Consider the following 26,776-nt stretch of genomic DNA (forward strand, 5'->3'; position numbering starts at 1 on the left):
GAAAGGGAGAAATAACATTTTGTTACTTTTACAGAATTTGAAATGCGGACAAGGTCCGGAAAGCGCCGTAGAGTAAGTATAATGTCCGACATCCTTGTGACTGCTTCCCTAGATCGGACTCAAGACGTCCTCTGCCGCTGGGTCTATGATAGTCCAGGCTGTCGCCAATGCGACAGCATCTGCATTGGGTTTTAAAGGGGATGAAATCCATTTAGTATTTTCCAAATCTCATCTACATAGAATGAGAGTGAATAAAAGGTCCGAGACACTAAGGCTTATCAAGCAAGACTTTCACCCTCAAGTTCCTTTAGCAGTGCACTGGGATGGGAAATTACTTCCGAGCAATGAAGACGACAAGAGGCTGTTTGAAGGATATTTCAAATGTAGATGACATTATCAAATTTTGTATTCTTCAGCTGCAGGTTCGTAAATGGTAAATGTCAGAATGTTCAGGGTGATTTAAACTCCATCCTCAGGATTAGTATTTAAAATTATGCCCCATATTATTTTAGAACCACCATCCTCGAGACGACTACAAAGAACTTTTGGAGTTGTATATAGTGTGGTTGGGTGGTGTGGTTCCCAAGAAAGAGAAGTATGTGGTTCGCCCCCCCAGGCCCAACTGACAAATCACGGTGGATGAATAAGGAGCTCTACGCTTTTAAAACGTGGATTTTTGGCAAGCAATTGCGTTTGTCGACACATGACAGTGACAATTTATTCAAATTGTGTTGCTTCATTGCAATTGCATTTATGAAACATTGGTACACCTGTCCTGTGGCAGTGAGCGCTCCGAGAATGGATCTTGAGCTACTTAAAGTCCTAGGTCGGAAGAAAGACCCTCACTACGCAGCAGCTTTGGCCAAGTTTTGTAACCATCTATGGTTAAAACTTTCGAAAACTTGAATTGTATGGCCCTCTTAGATGAAATGGTTTCTGACGACGAGAAAAGAGACATTGCGGAAGCAATCAGAGACAATGAGGGGTCTGATGATGACGCACCTCGGGCTACTCTTCCGCCTAATCGACCTATTAGTGAGCTGACTCTCGCTGACTTCGCTTCGAAAAATTCTGTGAAGTTTTTCAAAATTATTGGTATTTCGCCGGCATTTGTGCTGCGAGATCCGTGCACATGGAAAAGTGACGTAGACTATCAGAAGGGCCTATCTATAGTTCAGCACCTTAAGGTTGTTAATGATACTGCAGAGAGAGGAGTTCAATTAATAAAATATTTTCTAGTCAAGAAAAAATTGACAAATGATGAGGCTCAGAGGCAACATCTGTTACTAGTTGCTAAGCGGCATAGGAAAATGCATGAAAAAAGTGGCAAAAAACTCTAGTTTTTCATATTGCTTGTTGTTCACAGTGCATTTGTATCCGCATTATCACAGTATAATAATAAGAGAGCATTTTCTTACAGAGGTTTCTAATTTTAAATCCCCCAAGACCCTTAGAGCTAGGCAACATTGCATGAAATCTGGAAAACTCAAAAATTCAAACTTTGAATGCGTTTCGGCAGGGTCAAATATTGTCCGATTGAGCTGAAAATTTTTGTGGGATGTTTTTTCATGCATTCGCATAGGAAAATGGAAATGCCCCCCTCAACTTTCAAACTTTCGGTTTTTTTGGGACACCCTAAGCAGTGGCGCAGCGAGGGGTGGTTTTGGGGGATAAACCCTCCCCCCCCCCCCCCCCCCCCCAGAGCTAAGAGAAATTTTTAAGTTTAATCCATTTTACGTAATTGGATTGATACCTTCAGAAAGTCGTAAAACTCACCATTTTGAACAATTTATCTTTAAAATTCTGCAATTTATTAATCTCGTGCCTACCGCTTATCCTGGTGGGTATTCCATACCCCCACACGCCCCAGTATTAGTTTCAACTAAACCCCACCCAGGCTTAATTCCTAGCTGCGCCCCTCAGATGCAGAATATATATGTAGAGGGTTTTTCGGAAGCTAATGGTAGAATTTTTAGAATACAAGAAATGAGATGCGTTAGATTGAAAAATATATTTTAGTTTTTATGTTTTCTTTGACATGAATTTGTGGTGACTCTTTAAAGTTTTACTTGATCAAAATAAGTTTCTTCCATTCGTTAGAATTATTCCTTGTATTACTCTTGTGAATATCAATGCAAAGTGATTGAAGAGGTAAATATGGTAGGCTGCAAGCTATAATTTTATTATTGCAAAGGTGCATGGATGGAAAAGTAAAAGAAAAACTGCAAAGGAAGTTCTCTTGGGCTAAACACCAGTGCTTAAGTAGCTGCTAGCATTTCTGCACTAACTGAGTATGCCACTGTCTCCTGGCTAAAAACTGACATTTTGTTTAAAATCCCTGAAACTCTTCCTGAAATATAATATGTATTATAATACAAAATAATATAAAAGTTAAAGAAAACTAATGCAGTTGTTATAGTCGAAGTTATAATCGATACAAGTGAGCGTTCGATACATCCCTTCTCCAGACAAATTTCAATAGTACCGTATAAGCGTGTGTAAGAGGCGCACCCCTATTTTGACCATCGAAGCTATGAAGAAAAAGATTTTGCGGCATTTTTTTAATACTGTCGCGCGGTGTTGCCGACGTATATCGAATTTTCCTCTTTCAATATTAATTGAAAGAGGAAATTTTGATAACTGCGGCGGTAATAGCGGCATAAGAGGGAGTAGAAAGAGTTCCGATCCTCTCTTCACATACGTCGTTGCTCTACGATGCTTGTCCTATTCACGAACAATTTTGTTTAAATGCTCTCGCAGGAGTATTGCAATAGAATTGCAGCCGTGGAAATTTTTAAGGCAATGCACGACAGGCACATAGCATGAACCTTCCCGAGAGCTTGGACAACAATCGGGGCAATCTCAGCGCCGTAGGATAATAACCACGTCGTAGATTTAATGGAGCCACATTCGGCCCCCCATCAGCTAATGCCTCTGCCGTTTTTTTTTTCCTTTCCGAGACCCCACAGGAAATTAGGAAAACATCAAGTTACAGGGGAACAATGGAAACGTGTTTCATCCCTACCCCGTCTCACCAACTGACCTTGATCGATCTCTCAGTTTATGGAGGCCAAATGCTAGGCGAGTCATCTACTGAGCCCGAAGATATCTCGATAGCTTTCAATAATTGTAAGGCACGCACGAGGTTCAAAAAAAGAAAGAGATCTAACGCGACGCATATCTGACAGAATTTAAGTTTTTTAAGCTCGAATTGTTTTACGCAAAGATTTATAGTTACAACAAGGCTACTAATATTCAAAATAGTCCAAACAGGACAATTTCGGAAGAAACAAGCGTAGCATAAGCGCATTCAAACAAGACGAGACGGACTGGAAACTTTAGGCAACGCAAACTGCGTATATCACATTGCTGCGCCTTCGCCCCTTCGCTTTGAAGGCAACGACGTGACATGCAAGATCGGACGTGTTCTTCCCGTGCTCCTTCACTCATAGCCTCGTAGCTTGAAATACGGAGGGGAGGGAGCGTGCTCCTTCCCCTCCGTATTTCGTTGCTTGCTTCGAAGACGGAGGGATCGCGCTCCTTCCCCTGGACCTCTCCTTCCACGCTCTTCACATATAAGTAGGGACATGCAAAAGTCGCAAATGCGATAACGCGAATTTTAACGCGAATTCCGGGATTTTCCCGCGAAATACGCGATTTCCGGGGTTTTCCCGCGAATACGCGAATTTCGTGTTAATTGCGATTTTCTCCAATTCATGGACGATTTTCACTAACTCAGACGCAATTTTCACAATTTTTTTTCTTCAGCTCATCGTCCTCCCACGAAATTATTTTTCGGGACGTAGATTTAAGGCGTAATTTTTTCACTGCATTGGCCGCTTTCCGACGCGGCGAATTTCCATGGGCCGCCGTTCACGGCACAGCGCCGTGAGATGTCTCGTTAGAAAGTGGCCTGAATTTTCACGGAACCGTGCCGTGAACGGCGGCCGGCGAAAAGTCGTTGCGTTTGAAAGTAGCCTCAAGGTAGCACGATGTGTATTTCACGCCATAAACCGGCGCACCCGCCGGGCCGGATTGAACCTTGCTTGCTGACCGTCAACAACGCCGTGCCGTCAACTGCGCGAGTCCGACTCGCTTGCAGACATGCATTGTGACCAATGGTTATTTAAAAGCACAGTGCCGTGCCGTTGACGATGGGCGGAGCAAAGCAAAAGTCTGAAAGCGGCAAAAAGTGGCTGTGCGCCGTCTATTCCGTGAAATACACACGGAGCTACATTGTGGCAGCTTTGTGCCAAAACGACTTATCGCCGGCCGCCGTTCCCGGCACAGCGCCGTAAAATTCAGGCCACTTCCCGACAAGATGACTCTCTGGATTTCACGGCGCTGTGGCGGGAACGGCGGCCCGCGGAAATTAGTCGCGTCGGTGAGCGGCCAATGCCGTGAAAAAATTACGGCTTAAATTTACGCATCGAAAAACAATTCCATGCAGAGCAGAAGGAAAAAAATGATGAAATTCGCGTCTGAGTTGGTGAAAATCGCCCATGAATTGGAGAAAATTCATGATTTCCACAAAGAAACACCCTCGAGGAAATAAGGCGACTTGTTTGTCCGGAGGATGTCTAAACCGCATTCACGATGTCTACAAAGTAGCCAAAAATGCCATTGGAATCTGGGAATCTGATGGTTGACCTTAATACAATTACTGGAGGGTTCAAACTATCAAATACTCACATTCTATAAAGAGTTAACCCTTTCGCTACTAATGACGAAAATATGCGGCAGGACGTTTCTTGACCCGGGAGACGAAAGGCGAAAATTTTCGTCTGAGATTTTCCTACGCAGGCCTAATGCCGAAAATACGTTTCCTTGCTCTCCTCCTTTTATGATATTTGTGGGTTCGCAAAGTCTTAGTTTCGGGACCCAACACAGGCCAACACCATGGACTGGCAAAATCTGTAACTTCCGAAATCCGGAAGCATGAACCTAGACCCTCGTCTCTTATTACCTCTCTTTGTGGCAAGGGACCGCAGTCATACACTTGTTCATTCAGTTAGTATGCGAAATAAATATATGGTTCTTTCTCAAAAAATATAAACGAAGAATTGAATTCTTAGTCTTTTGGCAGCGTTTACAATTTTTAAACGAAATTCTACCACAAATATTAACTTATATCTCGATTTCAGTATAAAATCAACATGGAAATTGTTAATGCATTAAATTCGTTAATGCAGATGGTAGAGCTTCATTCAAAATTTTAATATTCTCAGAATAAATCGAGGAATTCAATTGAAAGTCTGCAATTTAAATGCAAGCAACAATCATCCATATAGCTAATTCACATGAACAAAGCATGAGTTGACAGCAAACCAATGCTGCTGGTAGGGTTGTAAACCACGAGAGGAGGGAGACCAACTACCCTCAGAGTCCAAGATAATGCAAAATGCCCACTAGGAAGGATCAGAAAAGGTTGGTGTTGAGAGTGTTTGATTATCTGCAAGACCTTTAACAGATGTCCAACATAAATGCTCCATACAGAGGGGACCGAAGAGTCTCATGGAGCGCAGTACCGCATTCATCTTAAGGAGAGAACTCCACCATTTTGAAAGAGTTAAGGAAGTTAAAAATGAGCCTCCAGAAAGTTCATAAGAGTACTTTTTTTTTTTTAGATAAAACCACTTATTACATCTGCAAAACATGAAAACCTCTAAAGCAGCTGCTGTAAAGTCAATACCTATGCAGATGGCTGAAAAAGCGTCAACCAAACTTAGTTCTCTTATGTTAGAAGACCTAAGCAGAAAAATAGGTATTTGAAAGATCTCAGTTTTTGATCCCAAGAAGTTCCGTCTACAGACATGAACCCTGACTTAAAAACAAAAAATTCATGGCCTGGAATCAATGGAGACAGAGAAGTTGGAGTTGGTGAGAATTATAGAAATTACTACAAAAGTAAAATTCCCGGGTTCAATGGATGTAATTAAAGCAATCCAGGAGCTCAAATGTATGAGACATCGTTTGCATCTAAGTGCCTTTAAGCAATTTGGATCCCTTCTGCAAACATGGACTGAGAAAGATTTCTTTCCTGCTATAGCACTGTGTTAACAGATATGAGAACAAAAGTAAAAGATGACAACTTGATCACAATAGCAATATTTCATTTGAAATTACAGACATTTAAAAGTAATTTCTCTCTATGTAAGCTAGAGATATGGTTACGCGAAGGATAAAATATGTAAAATAGGTTAATTCAGTCAATACTCCATGTATATTATTGCTTTAATTATTCCCGATCAATAATATCCTAAATTTAGGGCAATGGGTGGGCCACTGGATGGATGGCTCTCAATCAACATAAATTATTTTGCCGTTAAAATAACACCGATTTCAGGGCAAAATAACATCGCTTTTGTAGAAAAATAACACCACTTTTGGCTATAAAATAACCCCACCTTTTGCATGTCCCTACTTATAAGCATTTCTGATTTCTTCCATCCACAATTTAGTCCAACAATGAACACACTCGTTCGAATTTTTGAAAGCGCAGGTTTTGATACCAATATAATTTTCAGTTGCAATAATCCTCATATCAGCGTCTGAAGATGATTTTTGGAAAATCAGGTCTTCAGCGTAATGGAAATTACTCGGCAAGACAGATATTGACTATTAACCAGGTATGTCCTTCAAAACTTTCGTTTCTCTACGTTTGATAAGCGATTACTATATGCAGTATAAATGCCACGGGATGCCCACTCGTGGCAGTAAATTTAGCATGCCCTCCGGAGCGAAAAACCCTGCGCGATCTTCCATGTTCACCTCTGGGGAACCTACGTGACGGCGCGATGCTTACAAGAAAAGCAAACAGGAGCATTTTACAAATACGTCACTAAGGGAGAAACTCCCCTGCCTGCCGCTTGTTTTTGACCTAGGGTTTCAGATGACAGACTCACACTGGAAACCAAGGCCACTCAGTTCCCCTTAGACTTGGGACTGGTGAAGGGGAGGGGGGGAAGTTAAGAAGTTTGTGTAAGAGGCGCATCCTCATTTTCGGCTGCAATATCTGGGGAAAAACGTGCACCTCTTACACGCGCTTATACGGTAATTGGAATAAGACTTTAACCATGATGTTAAGAGGGCAATGTACTCTTCATAAATATATAAATTATTTTGATGTGATATGTTTCCTTATGAAGATGTATCGATATTATTATTATTATACATTGCTGCAAGTATGCTATTGCCTGGTGGCAGCATAAGATGTACGTGAATAACTACAGAATAGATATCCATGGTAAAAATAATACACTAATTCTAATCTAATACAACTAAGAATTTAACATTGTCTCATAAAACAATTTAAAACAATCCATTAAATACATTAATTCTAATATAATACAACTAAAAAATGAACCTTGACCCAACTTCACACTCTCCCTATTAAACCACTATGTAGTTAATAAATAAGTGATGCACACTTCTTCCTAAAAATTTTGGCATTTGCAGGGAAGATCTTAAAAATCACTCCTTTATTCCTCTATGTAGGAAGGATTTTTTTCAAAGTGTCTTTTCTGTTTTTTTAACTTAATTTTGAATTTATGATGTAACTTTCCGATGTAACATGGTGAGTCTAACTTCAGACCTATTTCTTTCCAACCCTGCTCATTTGCAAATGCTTTGTATACCCCGCATAGCCTATTTATGGTTCTTCTCACTTTTAGAGGTTTCCATCTTAACCTCCGTAGCATAGCTGATACACTTTCCCCCCTTCCATGTTTCCCTAGAGTGTACCTGGCTGCCTTTCGCTGAACCTTTTCAAGCTTAGAAGATTCATTTTTACTGTAATGATCCCACACCGAAGTTGCATATTCCTGTACCGGTCGAACCATGGTCATGTAGGCCATTTCTTTAATTTCTTTTTTGCTCTCTTTTATATTCCGCATGACCCAATGCAGGGTTTCAAATGGTCTCCCTACCACCTGATCAATATGCACTCCCCAATCAAGATTAGATGTGAAATTAACCCCCAAGTATTTTAGGTCACTAACTTTGGAAATATTTTCCCCGAGCAAGCTGTATGACCGATTCTCCATGTTTCTCCTTCTCGTGAATGTAATTTGCTTGCATTTTCCCGTATTCACATCCATTTTGTTGGAGATTATCCATGAAGATATTTTATTCAGGTCATTTTGAAGGATACACGGGTCTTCCCTGCCTTTGATCCTTCGGTAGATTATGCAGTCATCCGCAAAAAATCGTATTTTGGAGCGTAACTCCCACATGGATGCCATTAATATAAATTAGAAACAATAGCGTACCCAATACGCTTCCTTGCGGGACCCCTGATGTTACCGCTATCTCCCTAGAATATTCTTCACCGACTCTTACCCTCTGAGATCTACCTTGTATGAAGTCACTATCGATATGAAGTTATGTCGATAGGTTTCATTGTCTCCTATGATATTCACCTTACCCATCTGAAATTTTCAGCGTCATATGTTGTTAACAAAATGATTATTTAGTGAAAATTAAATCTCCTTGCCAACCATAGTTTTCATATTATATTGATATCTAATAGCAATGCAAAGTAAAGTGGAAAACCTCAAATCCTTCTCAATATGATTCTATTTATGGGAGATGAACAACATTTTAATGGTATAATCCTTATCACATAAATCACATTTGTGAATGATTGGCACTCCAAATAATCAATTTTTCTGCAAGTAAGATCAGATCGACTTTGTTTGGATTTGACTTTTCCCTCATATTTTTTTCATTTCATGAGATACAAGGCTGAAACTCATGTAGAATGTTATTATTAAGCTACCTAATCAAATTATTGTTAAATCTAACAAATATAAAGGTAGTGTAAATAAAGTTTTGGCCCACAAAATTGTACAATTGATAGTTGCACACAGCAGCATCACTATTGTGGGTACGGAAATTAAATTCATAAAGTGTACTTGGGCAGCAATATATTAATGGTACATATAATTTATTATTACCCATATTGCTAGTGTGTTGAGATATATTGATTAAAATATATATTGATACCATCAAATATCTCCTATAGTATTATAGACACGTACCCTTAATTAACAGATAATTGTGAGGCTGTCAAAATTTCATAAATAATCGTCCATAATGTTTTGGGCCCCTTTTTTGTAATTATATAATAACGATATCTATTTACAATGTAAGGTAAATGGAAATAATGCTGTGATCATTTTACGTACGATTGAATTCACATTTTCGATGCGGTTGCTAAGGCAGGATGTGATTGTTGAAGCCTGGTTATCCAACTCCAATTCGCCTAATGCTGTTTTTAATTTGTTTAAGGATGCTAACCGTTTATGGTAACAGAGACCATTTCCTCACGTAATTCATGCTTTAAAAATATTTTACATGGTAATCGTATGGGATTCAAGTAATAGGGAATTGATATGTAGTGAAGGTCGCATAAGGCGTCGCAATAAATGAATGCCATAGCCAAAAAATGAATATTTCCGGCGAAAATAATTTGCAGTGAATGTGTAATGATTATGAAAATATATTGCTCTTCCATTTGTGAAAACCATGTAATGCTGATTTGCGTTCGTGGCGCCATCTATACCGTAACAATAAAAACATGTTTTAGCTATTTTATGTATATTGTTAATGAAAATAACTTACGTGTCTGGTGATATTTTTGTGTCTTGATGTTTCATATTCCTATTTTATAAATATACCTCAAGGAATAGGCGAGTGCTGGATTTTTTGGGACAGAGCGTTGGTGGCGTCTTCTGTCGCTTGAAAGGTGGTAATATATATAATAGATCCTTGGTTTATGGGATTATGTCTTAGAAATTAACTTGAGCAGCTGGGCATTGGCATTAATTGGTCTCAGTCGGTTTATTAAAGAAAAATATGTTTTAATTTGTCTAAGTTTGTTGGGTTCAAACCCTCATAATCAGAAATAGAGGAGCTACAATCCTAGGGTAAAGGCTAAAATACGAAAAATCGGCGCTATTCCGCAAGTTCATGTGTCATTAATTTTATATTTCTCTCCATTACGTAAATATTCAATTCAAAAAGTTCTCTCAATGTTTATATCATCGTGGTTACTGAGACGACCTAAGTATTGTTGAGTGTTTATGAGCGTGTTGTTCATCCATTCCGCCCATTTCAACGGCATTTTGAGTGGTTTTTTCCGATTTTTAAGCAACTTATGGACCCAATGCTTGAACACATGTGACACAAATATGTTCCCACCCCCCTCCAAAACCTGCTTGATGAATTCAAGCGCCAATCGACTTGTTCTATACAAAGCGGCGTTGACAGAGCTAAAAAGTCTTCCAGACCTTGAAAATGATATAGAATGTGGTATCCATGGTCGGTTGTGGAGTTTTATATTAAAGTTTGGAAATTACCATTTGTAGATTATATTTTATCATTTATCTTCCAATTACTTCAGTTTGTTTGTAGGTATTGTAAGAATTTCCGTTTCCTCCTCTTCAGCTTCAGTTTCTACAAAATTCTCTTCTTATACATCTGCACTTAAATTCCTTGAAGACTCTTCTTGTTTCAATTTTCAATTGGTTTCATCAAATATTTTTTCTCCCAGCTTGCACAGAAAATAAAAGGTGGCTTTTTTTTGTAATTAATTTTGAAATAATTACTAATTTTTAATGTTTAAACAAGTTCTATTTGTTTACTATTATGTATTTCAAATTTTTGTATGAAGATTTTTCGAGAATTGCTGCGAGGTAACATTTTCTTACTCAACGTTTCACTCTCCTGCTGTGAGCGTTTTCAAGAGAATGGGAGGGAAACCGTTCTCGTCCCGAGGTACCCATATCAGTGACTTTTTTTTTTTAAGACTTCTTTTTTCAATGACTGACATCCATTTTGGGTATGCAAACAATTAAGATGAAAACTCGATAGCTACAGTAGTTATACATAATGCAAAAGATGTTGCAGAGTTATTGAATTAAAACTCCTGCATATAAAATAACGGTCTAAGTTTTCACTGGAATCAGTTTCTTTTTTTTTTGGAAACTTTAAAAAGTTCCATTGATGACAAATTTCTCAATTGTTTTGGTAAAAAGTTGTACAGTTTTTTGATGGAGATTTTATCTACCTCAAAGATTTTATTATTTTATTTTCAGTGGCGGAAAAAATTAACGCAAAGCTCTTTGGTGTATGAGAGCGGCCAGTTCAGGAACTACTTGTCTTCCAAAATTTTGCCCTTATAATGCTCTCATACAACCGGGAGTTTTAAAAGCAATATATCCCTTATACCGGGGAAATAATCACGCCCGTCGCATTATGACAAGGTGCAAAATATACAGCTACGAATTCTTCGCCATATTCTCTGAAGTATGCTTCGCCCTCGACTCACCTAGAATGGAATCTACTCTCGTCGGGACATCAGTGGATACAGCCGACATATTAGGCATTGAGACTGCCTTAAAACCCAATCGTTCCGGTGGGGTAGTGGGTAAAGTATCATGCTACGAATCAGAGGTTCCACGGATCAAGTCCCAGTGGTGGATGACTTGATGTTGCACACACAAATTTAAACATTTTTCTGATCTTAAAACTTCGCAATGGCTATCAAAAGGTCCATAGGATGTTGCATGGCTATTGAATTCTTACGCGCTTATTTATTTGTTGAAATTCAACTACATACTATATTGCATAACCTTTTGGGCAGTTGACTGTGGAGTGAATTTTGACTACCATTTCCGCGTCGTTCAACCCAGCTTCAAGGCCTCTAACATTAGCTGTATGTGCAATATGTCACAGCTTATTACTCCTCCCTCATTTCAAGGGAAAATTCCTTGGAAGTTCTATAGAGCTGAGCGAAGGCAGAACATCGAGCTGCCCAAACTCAGTAGTTCTCAATCGGGAAATTTTGGGCGTCTGCATATGTATTTCATCAGAAACATTGAGAAAATGATGTTAACAAAGGCTAGACTTACCTTTAAATTTTCCAAGAAAATGAGCATTACCCATACATTTAAAAAATATTTCATCATTATCATGGAATTAATGTTATTTCAAATTCATAAAAATATTGGACTGTTCGCGTTTTCCGCTCTTTAATTATTCCCTACTTAGAACTTTTCATTACTGTTAGTACTCAACATCAGGTTAGGAAGTTCGAAAGTCTTACTAACCAAAATATTGTAAATAAAAAGTGAGTTGGTTACCTTTACCTTTACCTATCAATGAAGAAATTTTATTCTTGTAATTACATGAATTACCATTTATTTCGATATCTCAATTTTCTGGCCAAATTTTCAATATTCTTTATTCAATGAAGAGGAGCGATAGAGTTTTTTTGACCATCCCGTGAATTATAGTGTGAGGTCGAATTTTCCAATTGTCCTCGCAAAAACTATATTTTCAGTAAGCCACCTAATGCTTACAAAAAATTTACGTCATATACAGCAGACATTTTCTTTTCACTTTCTAACGAAGGATTTACTCTCATGATTGTTGCACAATTGAAATGTGCATCAAAGATGGACTTTTGAAACAGTCTACGTATCAAAATAAAAGTAAATAAGTTTAATTGTTGACATTAAATACTTTGCGGAAAACGATTCGGACACAAAAACGGAGTAGACAGGTAAATGGGTGCGTGGTACAGCATGTGTGTTTCAGAGGAGAGGAGAATTATGCAGAAATTGATGAAGAAAGAAAGCATCAAAGATCGGAGCAAAAGAAATATTCACTAGAGTTAAAAGAAATAAATTCGAGAATCTATTGATTGATTATGCCTGAATGAGTTGTTCACGAGGGAAAATATATCAATCCATGATATGTATCAACTTGTAGCTGGGAAAATATTAATAATAATTCGATTACCACGGAAACAAAATATAGAAAAAGTTAATTCTCTTCTATTTACTCAAAAATAGAGTCGAACTCCACTAAGTTCCTTTCTGCCCATTCAAATTTCCAGTCTTTCCAGTTTCCTAAACAACTTTTCAATAAGTGAAAATCATAATACTTTTCTGGGTCTCATTTTATGTCAGTTTACAGAATTGAAATGCGTATGTAGTTCTGAAAGAACTATTTTTATAAAGATCTAATTTTTAATTAATGTTGTTAATCAAATATGCTTTCATATGGATCATCTTTGTCACTAACAATCAAGTTTTAAAGAAATTATGAAGTTCAAAAAACTATAATTACACCTCTCATTTCACTATGAAAGAAATCGTTTGCTGACCAATTTAATCAATTTCTTCGGATAACTACATGAAAGAAATGATTGAACATTAAAATGGCCATCACATATTCCGTTTCCTAAATCAATTTGGCTTCGCATTTCTCTTCAATTGCAGTATGTTACCTAAGTTGTTCCAATATAATCCTTGGGGAACTATTATTGGGCGTAGAATATTGAGCAAAGCATTGCAATACTGAGCTGAAAACAGGCAACTGATTTCTCGGAATTGGCTCAAAAAAGTGCTTTCATTTCTGCTACGAGGAACTCTATAGGAGTTTCCCCTTGAATCGGGGTGGGATGATGAGGAAATGGAAGTCAAAATTCACTCCACAGTCAACTGCCCAAAAGGTTATGCAATATAGTATGTAGTTGAATTTCAACAAATAAATAAGCGCGTAAGAATTCAATAGCCATGCAACATCCTATGGACCTTTTGATAGGCATTGCGTAGTTTTAAGATCAGAAAAATGTTTAAATTTGTGTGTGCAGCATCAAGTCATCCACCACTGGGACTTGATCCGTGGAACCTCTGATTCGTAGCATGATACTTTACCCACTACACCACCGGAACGATTGGGTTTTAAGGCAGTCTCAATGCCTAATATGTCGGCTGTATCCACTGATGTCCCGACGAGAGAAGATTCCATTCTAGGTGAGTTGAGGGCGAAGCAATGCTTCTAAAACTCCTGGTTGTATGAGAGCATTACGAGGGCAAAATTTTGGAAGACAAGTACCTAGTTCCTGAACTGGCCGCTCTCAGACACCAACGAGCTTTGCGTTAATTTTTTCCGCCACTGTACCTCAACCCAGATAACACAAAACATGTAATACACCTGTATTACATGCATTATACATGGTGTATAGCTGATGTATACATCTGTAATACAGCTGTATTACACATGTAAAAGTAGCTCAAAAGTCCTGCCATACAGCTGTAATACACATGTATTACAGCTGTATTTTTCTGGAAAATACAGCTGTAATACACGTGTATTACAGCTGTATATGTACATATACAGCTAATATACATGTGTATTACAGCTGTATATGTACATATACACATGTATTACAGCTGTATATGTACATATACACGTGTATTACAGCTGTACATGTACATATACACATGTATGTAGCTGTATATCCGATGTATGGATACATCTAAATTATGTTTCTTGCTCAATAGTATTCATTAGCTGACCTCATTATCTTAAACATGCTGATTCCTCTAATATTAGCTGCTCTGGGAATTAATAGAAGAATTTTCTCTGACTTATAAATGCAGTCAATGGAAAAATTACTAATCTGACTAAACCTTACTTATGCTCTGTATTTCTAATTTCACTTGATCACACATCATCTTACCATAGCTACTCTAAGTAGCAGCTGTACTAGTTCAAATGCAGAGGCCCTCAATCTTCCTTGATAAAACGTGATGGCCCTCAAAACCTGAAGATCGAACATCATTGAGAATATAAAATGGACAGCCAGAAACAAATTTTACAGAGTAGTAAAAAAGGAGGACCATATAAGATACCAGAGAGGAATAAAATGGATTGGAAAAACCCTGAGTGCATGAATAGCAAGATTGAAGGGAAAATGGAACAGTTCTCAATGGAAAACATTTTATGAAGTTCACAGATAAAAGAAAGGGAAGTACATAGGATGAGTTATCAAGCAGTGCGGACTAGCACAGGGAAGAGTGGAGGTTAGGACAATGAAGTAATCAATCCTAGCAATTCCTGACCAATGACAAAGTGAATGTCGTGCTGGGAATCCTGAATTCCATGAGAAAGGAATGCATCCAATAACCATTTGTAATGCAAATTAAGAATATAGTGAAGACAAAAAATTCCTTCATTTAAAATTATCATTTAATGCACAATATGTACATCATAAAATATAACAGGAACTATACAAATTCTTTCATATAAAATTATCATTTAATATACAATGTACACATTATTAAATATCACACAAATTGTGCATATTCTGTCATTCGAAAATTTTCAATTAATTTAAAGTTCATTATATACTGAAGTAGGTACATCATAAGAGTCTAGGCTTCCGGGCATTCCTCCGCATTGAGTTGTCCATAGGTGACGACAGTTTCTCCAGCCATCCTGCTGGCATCTTCAGGTCAGAAGTAGCAATGCATAAAATTGGGAACCTGCATTCGCAGCAACAACATGCAAGTGATCATGCAAATCAAATTTATTAATGCATACCAATGGTAAACATAACTAATCACTAGAATATAGGATCAATGCAAAATGAAATGGCAGAAAATCCCCCTACAAGGAAGGATAAACACCATAAATCAATTAGGAGTACAATATCCAAGGTTTATCACAACATGTCGCTAAGAAATGCCTTAAGAAGTTTTAATTGCACATGAAATCTCCAAAATATCATTAAAACCATAATATTTTCACACAACACCACATCAGGTCTTGAATAAGTTATATCTAACCATTAACAATAAGCTTCCACTCTTCACAATCACTATTTACATGGCATTTATAAAAGCACACTTAAACACATAGGCTTAGTAAAAGGAAATCTATAAGTAAAACAATAAGTCCTAGAAAAATATACACTGACAATAACGTTTTGAAATATAATGATGTACGAAGAAATAATGAAAAACTCCTAGTTTTCCAAAGCCATATTTTTATAATGACTCTACATTTTTAGGCATGAATGGCACCGTCCTCTTTGATAATCACTGAAACCATTTTTAAAAAACCTAATTAACTGTAAAATTTCAAATCTTACAATTAGTTACTATGCTCGAATACGTACCACAAGTAATTATTCGGCCAAAGATGTTGAAATTTCAAGTACACAGGAGCAGACAGCAGCATCAGCCCTGGGCCACGACAAAATTTCGGTGTTGATGTATTTTTCCGTTTTAACCAGCCGAAGGAATGTAATCCTATTAATACAAAACTGGAATTAAAAAAATTCGGAATGAATCAAGGAAAATATTCGTCGCAAAAGCGACTCGTCGAGATTTTCATTGCATCTTAAAATTTAGCATTCATACTACTTCGAAATATGATAGTCAATCTTCTCATGAACAACACACAAATAAAGCAATGAAAAGCGAAGTTTCATCCATTAATATGTATCGGGATATGCATATTCTAGTCAAAAAACGTAATTGCCTTTATTTGTTGTAAATGACCGAAAGATTACTTCATACCGGCATTGACACAAACAAATATTTTTATTGAATACAAAAGTAGCATCATTAAAAAGTTATTGTTACACTTTCTGGTACTTAGTAAACACTACGACAATCATCTCAGCAACCTAGACTAAATATTGTATTTTAATCACAAAATTTCACACATTCTATTGATGAATAGAAAACAAAGAAGCATTAAAACACTCGTCAAGAACCTTGCCGGATTATCTGAACCGGAATACATTTTTAAAAATTACTACTTGTGCACAGTTCAAACCAAATGATTGAAATACGTGGATCAACACTATTAAAAATTTAAAGTAATTGTATTCAAGGAACCATTATGTGTAGAAAAACTTACCTCACGCAAGCGGGAAGACGTTGTCGGGTGCCACTTGTCCCTGCGGCATATTTGAAGCCATTTCGCTCTTCTCTCAGTATTTTGAGGGAAACTAAAATTTTTAAACACGTCCTTGGTGCTAATGGAGCAATTAGGAGCCGAGCTACAACATATTGTGCCGTATTTCTTCTACAATTAACGGAAAATCTTGCCGAGCAACAGCCGGCCACATTAACTTTCACAACGTAAACAACGAGTGCGGAGAAAAAAAGAGGACTAATAATAATATGGCGATTGAGCGCAGGAGGCCATGGCGCAGGATAGTACGTTAAGCATATTAATTAACAACAAAACATTACCATCAGCGTTCATATTTAAATATGGGTTCCAAAAAGGGTACCGGCATTTTAAATACAATTATAGATCGAAAATAAATCCTATTATGAAATGATTATTACCTGAATATTTGTTCAAGAATATTAGAGGCGATGATGACTTCATACTCGTGTAATTCAGCTGTATTTGTACATATGTAAAAATACACATGTAATACAACTGTAATACAGCTGTATAAATACATATGTATAATTGGTGTATACGTACAGCTGTATTACATATGTACATTATTTCCACATGTAGAAATACACGAAAAATACATGTGTAATACAGCTGTATAGATACATATGTATAACTGGTGTATTCTTACAGCTGTATTACATGTGTATCATTTCCACATGTAAAAATACGCGAGTAATACATGTGTAATACAGCTGTATAGATACATATGTATAACTGGTGTATTCTTACAGCTGTATTACAGAAGTGTGTGTTATCTGGGAAAGTGAGGCTGACAAGATTCTTTATGTTTTAAGCTCAACATAATTCTCAAAGCTTTATTTTGTATCATAAATACCTCAGTGCTATTGTAACTGTCACCCTGGAAAATAAAACTGTAAGAGATTAAGAATTGAAAGTTAGCATAGTACACTTATTTTAGAACACTCTAAGGAACACTTAATTGTATATGGCGCAGTTGATAGATAGTATGTGACTACAGTAGTAGCCTGATTTAAGGTTTTTCAGGGGGGGACAAAATTTAAAACACTTAATGCAGAAAAACACTAAATAAGTATCTGCCATTTTTGAGGCTGTATGATTGGAACAGCTTTCTATGAACATGAAATATAATTTTAAGTAATTAAAAGGAGTCATATGCAACATTTTTCATCTAATCATTGTGCTTTTCCCAAAGAAGGTTGGAAGAAACTTTCAGAAAACGGCAAAAAATGGGGTGTAAAGTTAAATATGATAAGCAATTTGTGGTTGTATGATCTTAGGTTTTCCTGGCGTATCAGGTGCAGAAAAGTTTCTCGGGCTTTCCACCAGTTGATGTTGTCCATGTCTCCCGACGTTTCAAGCAGTAAGCCGCTGCTCGAAACGTTGGGAGACATGGACAACATCAAGCGGTGGAAAACCCAAGAAACGTTTCTGCAATTTGTGGATGTTTTAAGAGTAAAGAAAAAGTTTTATCATAACAATTATCTTAAAAACATAACAGTCCTAGGAGCTGACCAATAGCAAATGTAAAAAAATTGGACACGAGGCATATGATGAATTTGGTGATCTATTGGGCAATGTTTTCAATTTTCATTAGCCATTTATTCAGTAACAAGGCAAAAAAATATGAATCAAAAATTAAAATAATCCCAAACAAAACATACAATTCATTAGCTTTATGCCTATTCACAAATTCAGTATTAATTTAAAAACTTTTAAGAGAGACTAATTATACTTACAAACATTTATTTTAAAAACAAATCTGAGATCTTAGTTTGCTTATTTTTTTGCCATAATTGAGAAGCAGTTCATTTTCAAGTTTTGATATTGTCAATAAAATGGATTGATGGTTCTCAACAGATGGAAATTACGATCTTAATTTATCCAATCCAACCACAGCCTCTGAAAAGGTAGCCACTGCCAGAACTTCCTCATTCTCGTCCTCACTGCAGTTAGAGTCTGTTTCATTCGATTCACCACAAATTTCACCTATTGGGACAATCTCACTGGTCTGCACTTCATCATCACATTCAAGAAAATCATCAAATGATACGTCAGAATTCAAAGTTTGCCATTCATTATCATCAATTAAAGTTTGTAAATCACTATCTATTTCAGTGGTATTCAGGAAACCCGCTTTAGTGAAACAGTTTGTGACTATTCACCCTCTCTCATGCACTTGCAATAAAATGGATGGCCTGTAACGCATTAATTTTGGCTTGTTGTTGCCCACAATTTATTGAGACAATTGCCTTTCTTACCAGTGCACTTCTGTAAAGTTGTTTGAAAACTTTGATAACACCCAAATCCAATGGTTGTAAAACACTTGTGCAGTTAGCTGGAAAGAATTCCACCCTTGCATTTCTCAAGAAATGTGTATCATGAGAATGCGCTGCACATTAACGGTCTATAAAAAGGATTATTTTTCGGTTGGCCGATCCCATTTTGGCATCAAGGGATTTCTAAAAGTCGTGAAATTAATCTATGGTAATCCAAGCCTTTTTGCTACTGAAGTACCTGCATGGCAATGATCGTACGTGCTTGAAGCATCTTGATTTATCAAATTTATCAATCACCACTGGTTGCAACTTTTCACTCCCATCACTATTGCAACAAAAAAGAACTGTTAATCTCTTTTTGCTTGGTTAGCCACCATAGCACTTTTCACCTTTAAAAGCTTGTTTTTTGTTAGGTAGAAGGGAAAGAAAAGCCCAATTTCGTCAGCATTGAAAATGTTTCTGGGCTCATAACCTTCAATTAATTTCCCTCGCTCACTTTTCCAGGATTCCACAGTTTCTTCATTTACACTGCTGCTTTCACACCACACACTTTTGAACACCAGTCCATGCCTAACTTTGAATCTATTGAGCCATCTGCTGGATCTGGTAAAATCATCAACACCAAGTCTTGTAGCTATTTCATGTGCTTTCTCCTTCAGTATAACACCATTTATGGGTAAATTGCTAGCTCTGGCTTGCTGACACCAGGGGAGTAGGTGGCTCTGTGGCAAGGTTCTTAGACTGTAAGGTTGCCTCATTCGTAACCGCGCATGTGCCAGCAGAAGTCCCGTTACGTCACTGTAGACCCTGTATCCCAGCTGGTCCTAGCCATTTCATTGTTTACACGCTAGAAATTGAGAGAGAATAAGTTCCTGAGACCTTGCGCCGCCTTGTGTTTAATGCGAATCTGAGCACATTTCCTGCAATTTCACTGGTAATTGTCTTTGTAATCCACTACTCATAAGACGAACTTTTTGTGGGTGAAGAGCGCCTTTAATCGTCGGATATGCCAGGCTCCCATTGTACTGTGGCAACGTGCTCCAACAGCTTGTCGAAAACGAAGAAAGCTGGACGGAATGTCTCATATCACAGGCGGATGCTTAAATTGAAAAATCTTTTCATTGTATATATTAACTAATCGAATCATTGACTGTGTCTCGTCCCCCTCACATGTGAAAAAAGTGGTGAAAGTGAATCAGTCAGACAAACTAAGTGGATATGCTAAAGATTTCGTAATCAAGAACTTAGATTCCCCTATTGAATTGGAAAATCGGGAATTCTTCCCTTTTAAGGCAAATTGAACTTAATATTTTGCGCACTCATTCATGCAGGGACTATTTTGCAAATTCATCCTTTACCTCGTATGCTATGAGTAACATCGTGTGCCAATGGTAAGATATCAGGTAAACAAATTTCTGCTACTAAGTCTGTAAATTTGAGTCCTTTCGTATGCCTTTGAGAGCTATTGAGAAATTTTCGAGGCCACGGTTGCGCAAAATTGTTTATTAATTTAGGTACATAAAAGTTTTAGTGTGCATAAAAATATTTATCAGGAATCAAGTGTTAAATCGTAGTTCACATAAAAGAAACTTACGTTAATTTTAATCGTATTATTTTCTCTCGAACTAGCAAATTGGTGAAAATAGCCTTTATAAACTTATAAATGTTGACTTGAGTCAAACCATATAATATTTTTATGTACTCTTTCGCGTTTATATTTACCTGCAAACTGTATTGAAGTAGACTCTACCATCTAATTAGAACTAATTCGACAAATTACCAATGTTCTGTGCTGTACAGCACGTGTCTCCATCTTGGACAAAGCAATTATTAAATGTTACGCCAAGTAGAGGGTCTTTACAAGAATAAAATGTTTGAACAAAAAAATGCAACAAGGAAAGCAACTTTGGTAGTGCCACTAAAAAGATTTAAAAAATTGTTTAGTATATCCTTTTACATAAATTCTTGAGTCTTATTATTTATACCCTCTTCAAAATGAACCTTGACGGTGGAGCTAAATTTCTACAACAGACTTATGATCGACCAAATAGCTGATATGCATTAGGCTAAGTTATTGTTTCAGCAATTGTCAGTGTAAGTTATCGAATTTGTTTCCTGCAGTGCTTTTTGGTGCCATGAAAAATTTTTCTTTTAGGTTTTTTGACCAAAGGCTACAGTGAAAACTTTCTGTGAGTTTTAAGATAGAGAAGAGTCCTCTGATTCGAAGGCTGTTCTCCACTCAAGCGGGCAACTATAGTACTGTTTTGATAACGGCAATTGTTGGTGGTTCATTAACCATTTCTAGAAATTATTTTACCAGGGAATTCTTATTTCTCTCAGCATAATATTGAAGTTAGTTCCGTTTCATCTGTATGATTTTTTGCTTAACTTATGATCACTTTGAATTCCTATTATGAATGATTTGAAAATGGTAATAACGGTAAATTTACAACTCTTTTCACTCTATATGCTTATTTTTTTCTTCCCATTGAAGTAAAGGATTTCAATGTCCTCTTGCATAATTTTCTTTATCTTATATATTTTCAAATCCCGGTGAGGAATGAAAACGAGCGTAATTTCCATTTAAAAAGTGGCGGAACTGTAATTTTTTGAAGCAACTAATTTGTTTTTTGCGTATTTTCCTCCCAGCCATATTAATCTAAGTTTAAATTATATTGCGGAAGTAGCAAGGAAAACAGTGTTTTGAGAGTTACAGGAAGGAAGTGTGGACACGGAATTAACTCGCACACTCTACTAATTCATTTCATCACTTAATTAGGAAATTATAGCGTCTGAATACACGAATTTATCTTTTTTTAAATCTTAACATTATTGTTTTCATAAATCGGCGTTCAATTTAAAATTTGGCTCATTGTGTTCGATAGAGGGTAACTTCAAGAACTCGCTGCGGTAAGCAGTTACGCCCGTGGAAAGGCTAGAATTTGAAATGGCGCTGGAAGTTGGGTCTACAGTGACGTCAAGCCAATGGGAGCCTGAGTCGCGAATGAGGCAACCTTTACTCTAAGAACCTTGGCTCTCTAGTTCCTCAAACGGGGACTTTTTTGAGTGCTTGCGACGCTTAGATAAAACACCCAATGATGCGGCTTCTCTTAAAATTGTTTCCCTTTTTATCATGATGTCGTTCAAGGTTGTAACTGGTACAAGCAGCTTCTTCTCCAAGTCAACTATCTTCAAGTGAGGATTTTTATCCACCTCCTCAATAATTTTTCTCTTTGAAGCTTAGAGATTGATTAGAATGGTAGACCAATGGCCTATGCTCTCAATAAGCCAATGGCATCTATGAGACTAATGCTGGTCAATCTGTGGCGTTGTGAAAGAGTTTTTCCTTGTATTTTCTTTGGTTTCAGTTGCCTGTTACTATGCCAACTTGATCACAAACATGATTTACAAAGTTCATTTAGAAAAATATTGACTATTGTCGAATATGAGGACATAAGTCACGCAAGAAATAGTGAAAATGCCGATAGCAATAAATTTTTCTAATCTGCATTTCTGGAAAATTTAACTCCTGTGGGCATGTAAACTTTTTAAGTGGTGCACAATTCTACGTTCATTTTTTTCTCCACAACCCTATTCTCCTGGGAAAATTTCAATGATTTCATGCCATATCATATCATTGCCATATCATCATTGTCTTGTAAAGAAATTAAGAAAATGCAGTTGTATAATTATGTATGTATTACCAAGAGCATGGGCGCAGCTAGGAATTAAGGCTAGGGGGGGTTTAGGTGCAACTAATACTGGTGTGTGTGGGGTATGGAATACCCACCAGGATAAGCGGTAGGTGTGAGATTAATAAATTGTGGAATTTTAAGATAAATGGTTCAAAATGGTGAGTTATTCGGCTTCCTGAGGGATATTTTATTAATCCTTTCACTATTCTGTTAGTAATATCAATCCAACTAAGTAAAATTTCCCTGAGCTCTGGAGGGAGTTTTATATCCTCCAAACCCCCCCCCCCCCCCTCGGTGCATCACTGACCAAGTATCTTCATGTGAAACCTTACGGACTCGTGTCCTATTCAAAACTAATGCCAGTGACAATCATCATTAATGTTTGAATGATAATTTTTATGAACTGTTAAGAAAAAATGTTAAATTGGGTAAAAAAAATCTTGTGTGGGGAAAAATTTGATGACGCAGAATGTGGAAAAATGCAGAATGTAGAAATGCTAAACAAGGATAGTTTTACATTGTTTTAATAGGGAATGAATCAGGACCTCAAAAAATAAACCTTAAATGTGGAAAAACGCTAAATGTGAAGGTGCTAAATCCAGGTCTGACTGTATTTGGTGGTTAAGATTTTGGTATGTTTAGACCATTTCAAGGATTTGTCCAATGTGATTTCAATGAAAAAAATATTATTGATTTTGATATAGGTCTTGTGCTGAAAGGTCAGGTAGACTAAGTCATCGTGCCCAGAATATTAGCTACTCTCAAATATTGTTATAAAACACTTAGTTTTGCTCTGTTTGAATTTTGCAAAAAATACCTGTATAAACAAGGTAGTCCCTGTCAGTAATTGTTGGAAAGGCATTCTTTTCTAATTCAAGATCTAGGACAATAAGAGAGGGTTGGACCTCTCGTGCCTAGGGACCCTAATGGCACTTGGGACCCACTTGGCATGCTTGACCGCAAAGCCGTGAAAACATGGCCTTTGGCCTTCAGCATCGAAAAATTCAAGCAGTGGAAACACGGCCTTCGGCCTTTAGCGCCAGAAAATTCGAACCGTGGAAACGTGGTTCGTAGGGAAAGGGTTAAATACCTTAACACCATGATGATAAAAAATTTGTCTCATGCCTATGCTTGCTGCAATTAACATTAATTATTAATTTATCGCCGTATGATCAAAATGAAGACTACAAAATATACTTCTGTGATAGAGCCTCAAACCCTGGCCCCTGAGATGAGAGTCATCGATGTTAACCACCATCCCAACTGACCGATCTGCTGAATGGAGGGCTATTTTGGAATTATTTAAGGCTTGTTAGAAGTACATACTGCATGCAAATTGATTAATTACAGCCAAATTAAGGTCCATTCAATGGAACCACTGCAAGTTCAGAGATGTGCTTGCCATTCCAAATGCCATAAAAAATACGGCATTGAAAAAGGCGGAGCAAGGTATGTAATCTCCCCTTGCAAGTGTTTGAAGCAGTCTAAGCTGACACTGTATATCAGATGTGTTGACAAATGAGCTCAAATTCATTGTCATGTAATTGTCTGCTCCTCGTGTAAGATACTAACAAGTTGTTTGAAATTATCCAATTTTATTCTCTGTTACTTAATATGTACCATTTTTGAATGGTGACTAGAGGCCTGGTTGTGAAATTATGACCCATTTATGCCAAAGAACTGCCTCCTCATTATGAAAATGAGAAATGGAATAACATTTCTTGCTGCACAAAACCGGAAAATTGGTGGCTTGTAATAGTCTTATCTAATTCAATAGCATTTTGTGTCAGAATTTTAAATAGCTCTGCACAATATTATTGCTATCTACATCTACACAATACTCTTCAAGCCGCCTAAAAGGCGTGTAGGCAAGGGGTGTTATGACACCAGCCATTAACCCATGAAAAGGAAGTGTTATAAGGAAATTACTGCTAGCATTTATAGCATAGAGTCCATTATAGTTCAGGGGAAAAACAAATTCCCATATCTATCCGTTCGGCAAAACATCTCTCTTAATTTATCGCTTCTGTTGGACCTGGAAATATAGTGGTGCTCTAATATTATGTTCTCTGTGTCGCTCTTTAAGATATCCGATCTCAATTGTTAAAGCAATCTAAGCCTAGCGTGCAGCCTCCGAGTCTCCAGCAACTCTCAGCCTTATTCGCTTAACATCTGGGTAACGCTGTCTGTAAACCTGTTGCATTTTTTGATGAACCGCGCAGATACGTGCAGTCGTTTGTGTGCCACACAATCCTTCATTGCAATACTCAAATTATTTTCAGACACATGTGGTGCATTTTGTATATTTATGGTCTTATTGATAGCTAAGGAGGGGACGAGGTCACCCATCAACTGGATGATTTCATTTCATATATGTTACTGTCAATTTATTTGCCTTTAGGTGTTAATGATGCACAGAGTGTGTATGCAGCCCTTCGATCGAGGAGGGGAGAGTTGCGGCTCTACTGTGACCTGATTATCCAGCAGGTGCATGAGATCCAAGCTGTCTCTTCGTTCATCAAGGACAATCAGAATGCCATCTCTGATGGATCAGCCAAGCCCCACCTGGAGGTACTCCTTCATTTTTCAAAATGTTTGTTCAACAATTATGTATAGGTAAATCGTGAATTTATGCATTGCTGTTTTTACACCTACAAATCTCTGTTTAAATTGATGAGTACTACCAACTGCCAGTGTTGTGCACTAAAATAAAGCATGCAATGCATTAATTCAGTGACTAAATAGTATCTTAAACAATTTAAGTTTTTCCTGGTGAATACTTCTGACAAATATTTCTCGGGTTTGCATCCAGGTTAAAGCTTTTATGTAAGCCGACGTTTCGGAAGACGACTTGTCTTCCATCCTCAAGGCTGTGTTACTTGAATGAAGTTCAATTTCACACTGAACAGGATCGACCGTTTACGGAGACAACAATACGGCTCAGGTGTCGTCCGATTGGCTGTAGGTCTTTTGAAATTCTTCAAGTTTAACCCTTATGTTTTTCATACAGCTGATTACAGGTCTCCATGTAGTGCTTAGATGAAAGCCGGTGTCCCGATTGAAATTTTTGGGATTGAGGCGGATCTCTATTGCTTCCTTAACTACGCGGTCCCAGTAACGTTGAGCATGGCAAAGGATTTTGGTGTCGTCCCATTTAATAGCATGGTCTTCATTAATGCTGTGTTCCGCCACGGCCGACTTTTCTGGTTGCGCTAATCTGAAAAATCTCCGGTGTTCTTTCAGCCTCGTCTCAATCGTTCGGCCTGTCTCCCCCACATACATTTTACCACATTCACAAGGTATTCCATAAACCCCTGGTGTCTTCAACCCAATCGGATCTTTCACCCTCACCAAGCGGTGCCTTAATTTAGGTGGTGGCAGATGGACAGTTTTGATATTATACCGTCGTAGAATGCGGTGGATCTTACCAGATATGGTTGACACATATGGGATTAAGGCTGTTGATAGCGGTTTTTCAGGCGGCTCATCCGGGCAACTCTTTTGTTTTATGTTGAATCTGCTTAGGGCCTTAAAAATCTCTTGTTTTCCATAGCCATTCCGTAAAAATGTTGTCTTAAGGTGGTCTAACTCGGCTGAGATGCTTGTATTATCTGATACAGTGGAACCCCGATTTATCGTTCCCGCATTCATCGTTTTCCCGCATTCATCGTTCGCCGCTCCTGGTCCCAAATTAAGTTCCATAAAGACAATGTAATTTTTTCCCGCATCTATCGTTCCCCGAAGTATCGTTTTCCCGCATTTATCGTTTGAAGATCGCGGTCCCGTCGAATAATTTTCCCGCATTCATCGTTTGATAAAAATGAGACGAAGTGTTTACTACGTGTTATTTATGGCTAATTACGACAGACACATAGTTTGAATCTTCCCCAGGACATTGAAATGCGATAGGGAGAAGCAGAGTGCCGTGGGATAGTTACATAAGCGCATTTCCCAAGATTCGGTATCCCCCCTCCCCGGTTGAAGCTTTCTTCTTCTCCGAAAAAAAAAGGTCCCAGCTCGATCAGGGATCGTATTACGACG

At 37.6% G+C, this 26,776-nt stretch overlaps 1 protein-coding gene and 1 long non-coding RNA gene across 3 annotated transcripts in view; one reads left to right on the forward strand and one right to left on the reverse strand.

Moving 5' to 3' along the window:
- Positions 1–26,776, forward strand: part of LOC124158065 (pleckstrin homology domain-containing family A member 3-like) — a 47,131-nt gene that overhangs the window by 11,110 nt on the left and 9,245 nt on the right. For both annotated transcript variants that reach the window (XM_046533239.1, XM_046533238.1), the window contains one exon: positions 25,137–25,306. In XM_046533239.1, coding sequence (XP_046389195.1) covers positions 25,137–25,306 — 170 coding nt within the window. The remainder of the gene's footprint in view (positions 1–25,136; positions 25,307–26,776) is intronic.
- On the reverse strand, positions 15,076–17,105 carry LOC124158066. The gene is made up of 3 exons (XR_006864695.1): positions 16,726–17,105; positions 15,977–16,123; positions 15,076–15,341 (listed from the first exon to the last, which is right to left on the reverse strand). It is a non-coding gene; the product is annotated as an uncharacterized LOC124158066 (long non-coding RNA).

Source organism: Ischnura elegans, chromosome 4 (assembly GCF_921293095.1).
Source record: "Ischnura elegans chromosome 4, ioIscEleg1.1, whole genome shotgun sequence".
NCBI lineage: Eukaryota > Metazoa > Arthropoda > Insecta > Odonata > Coenagrionidae > Ischnura > Ischnura elegans.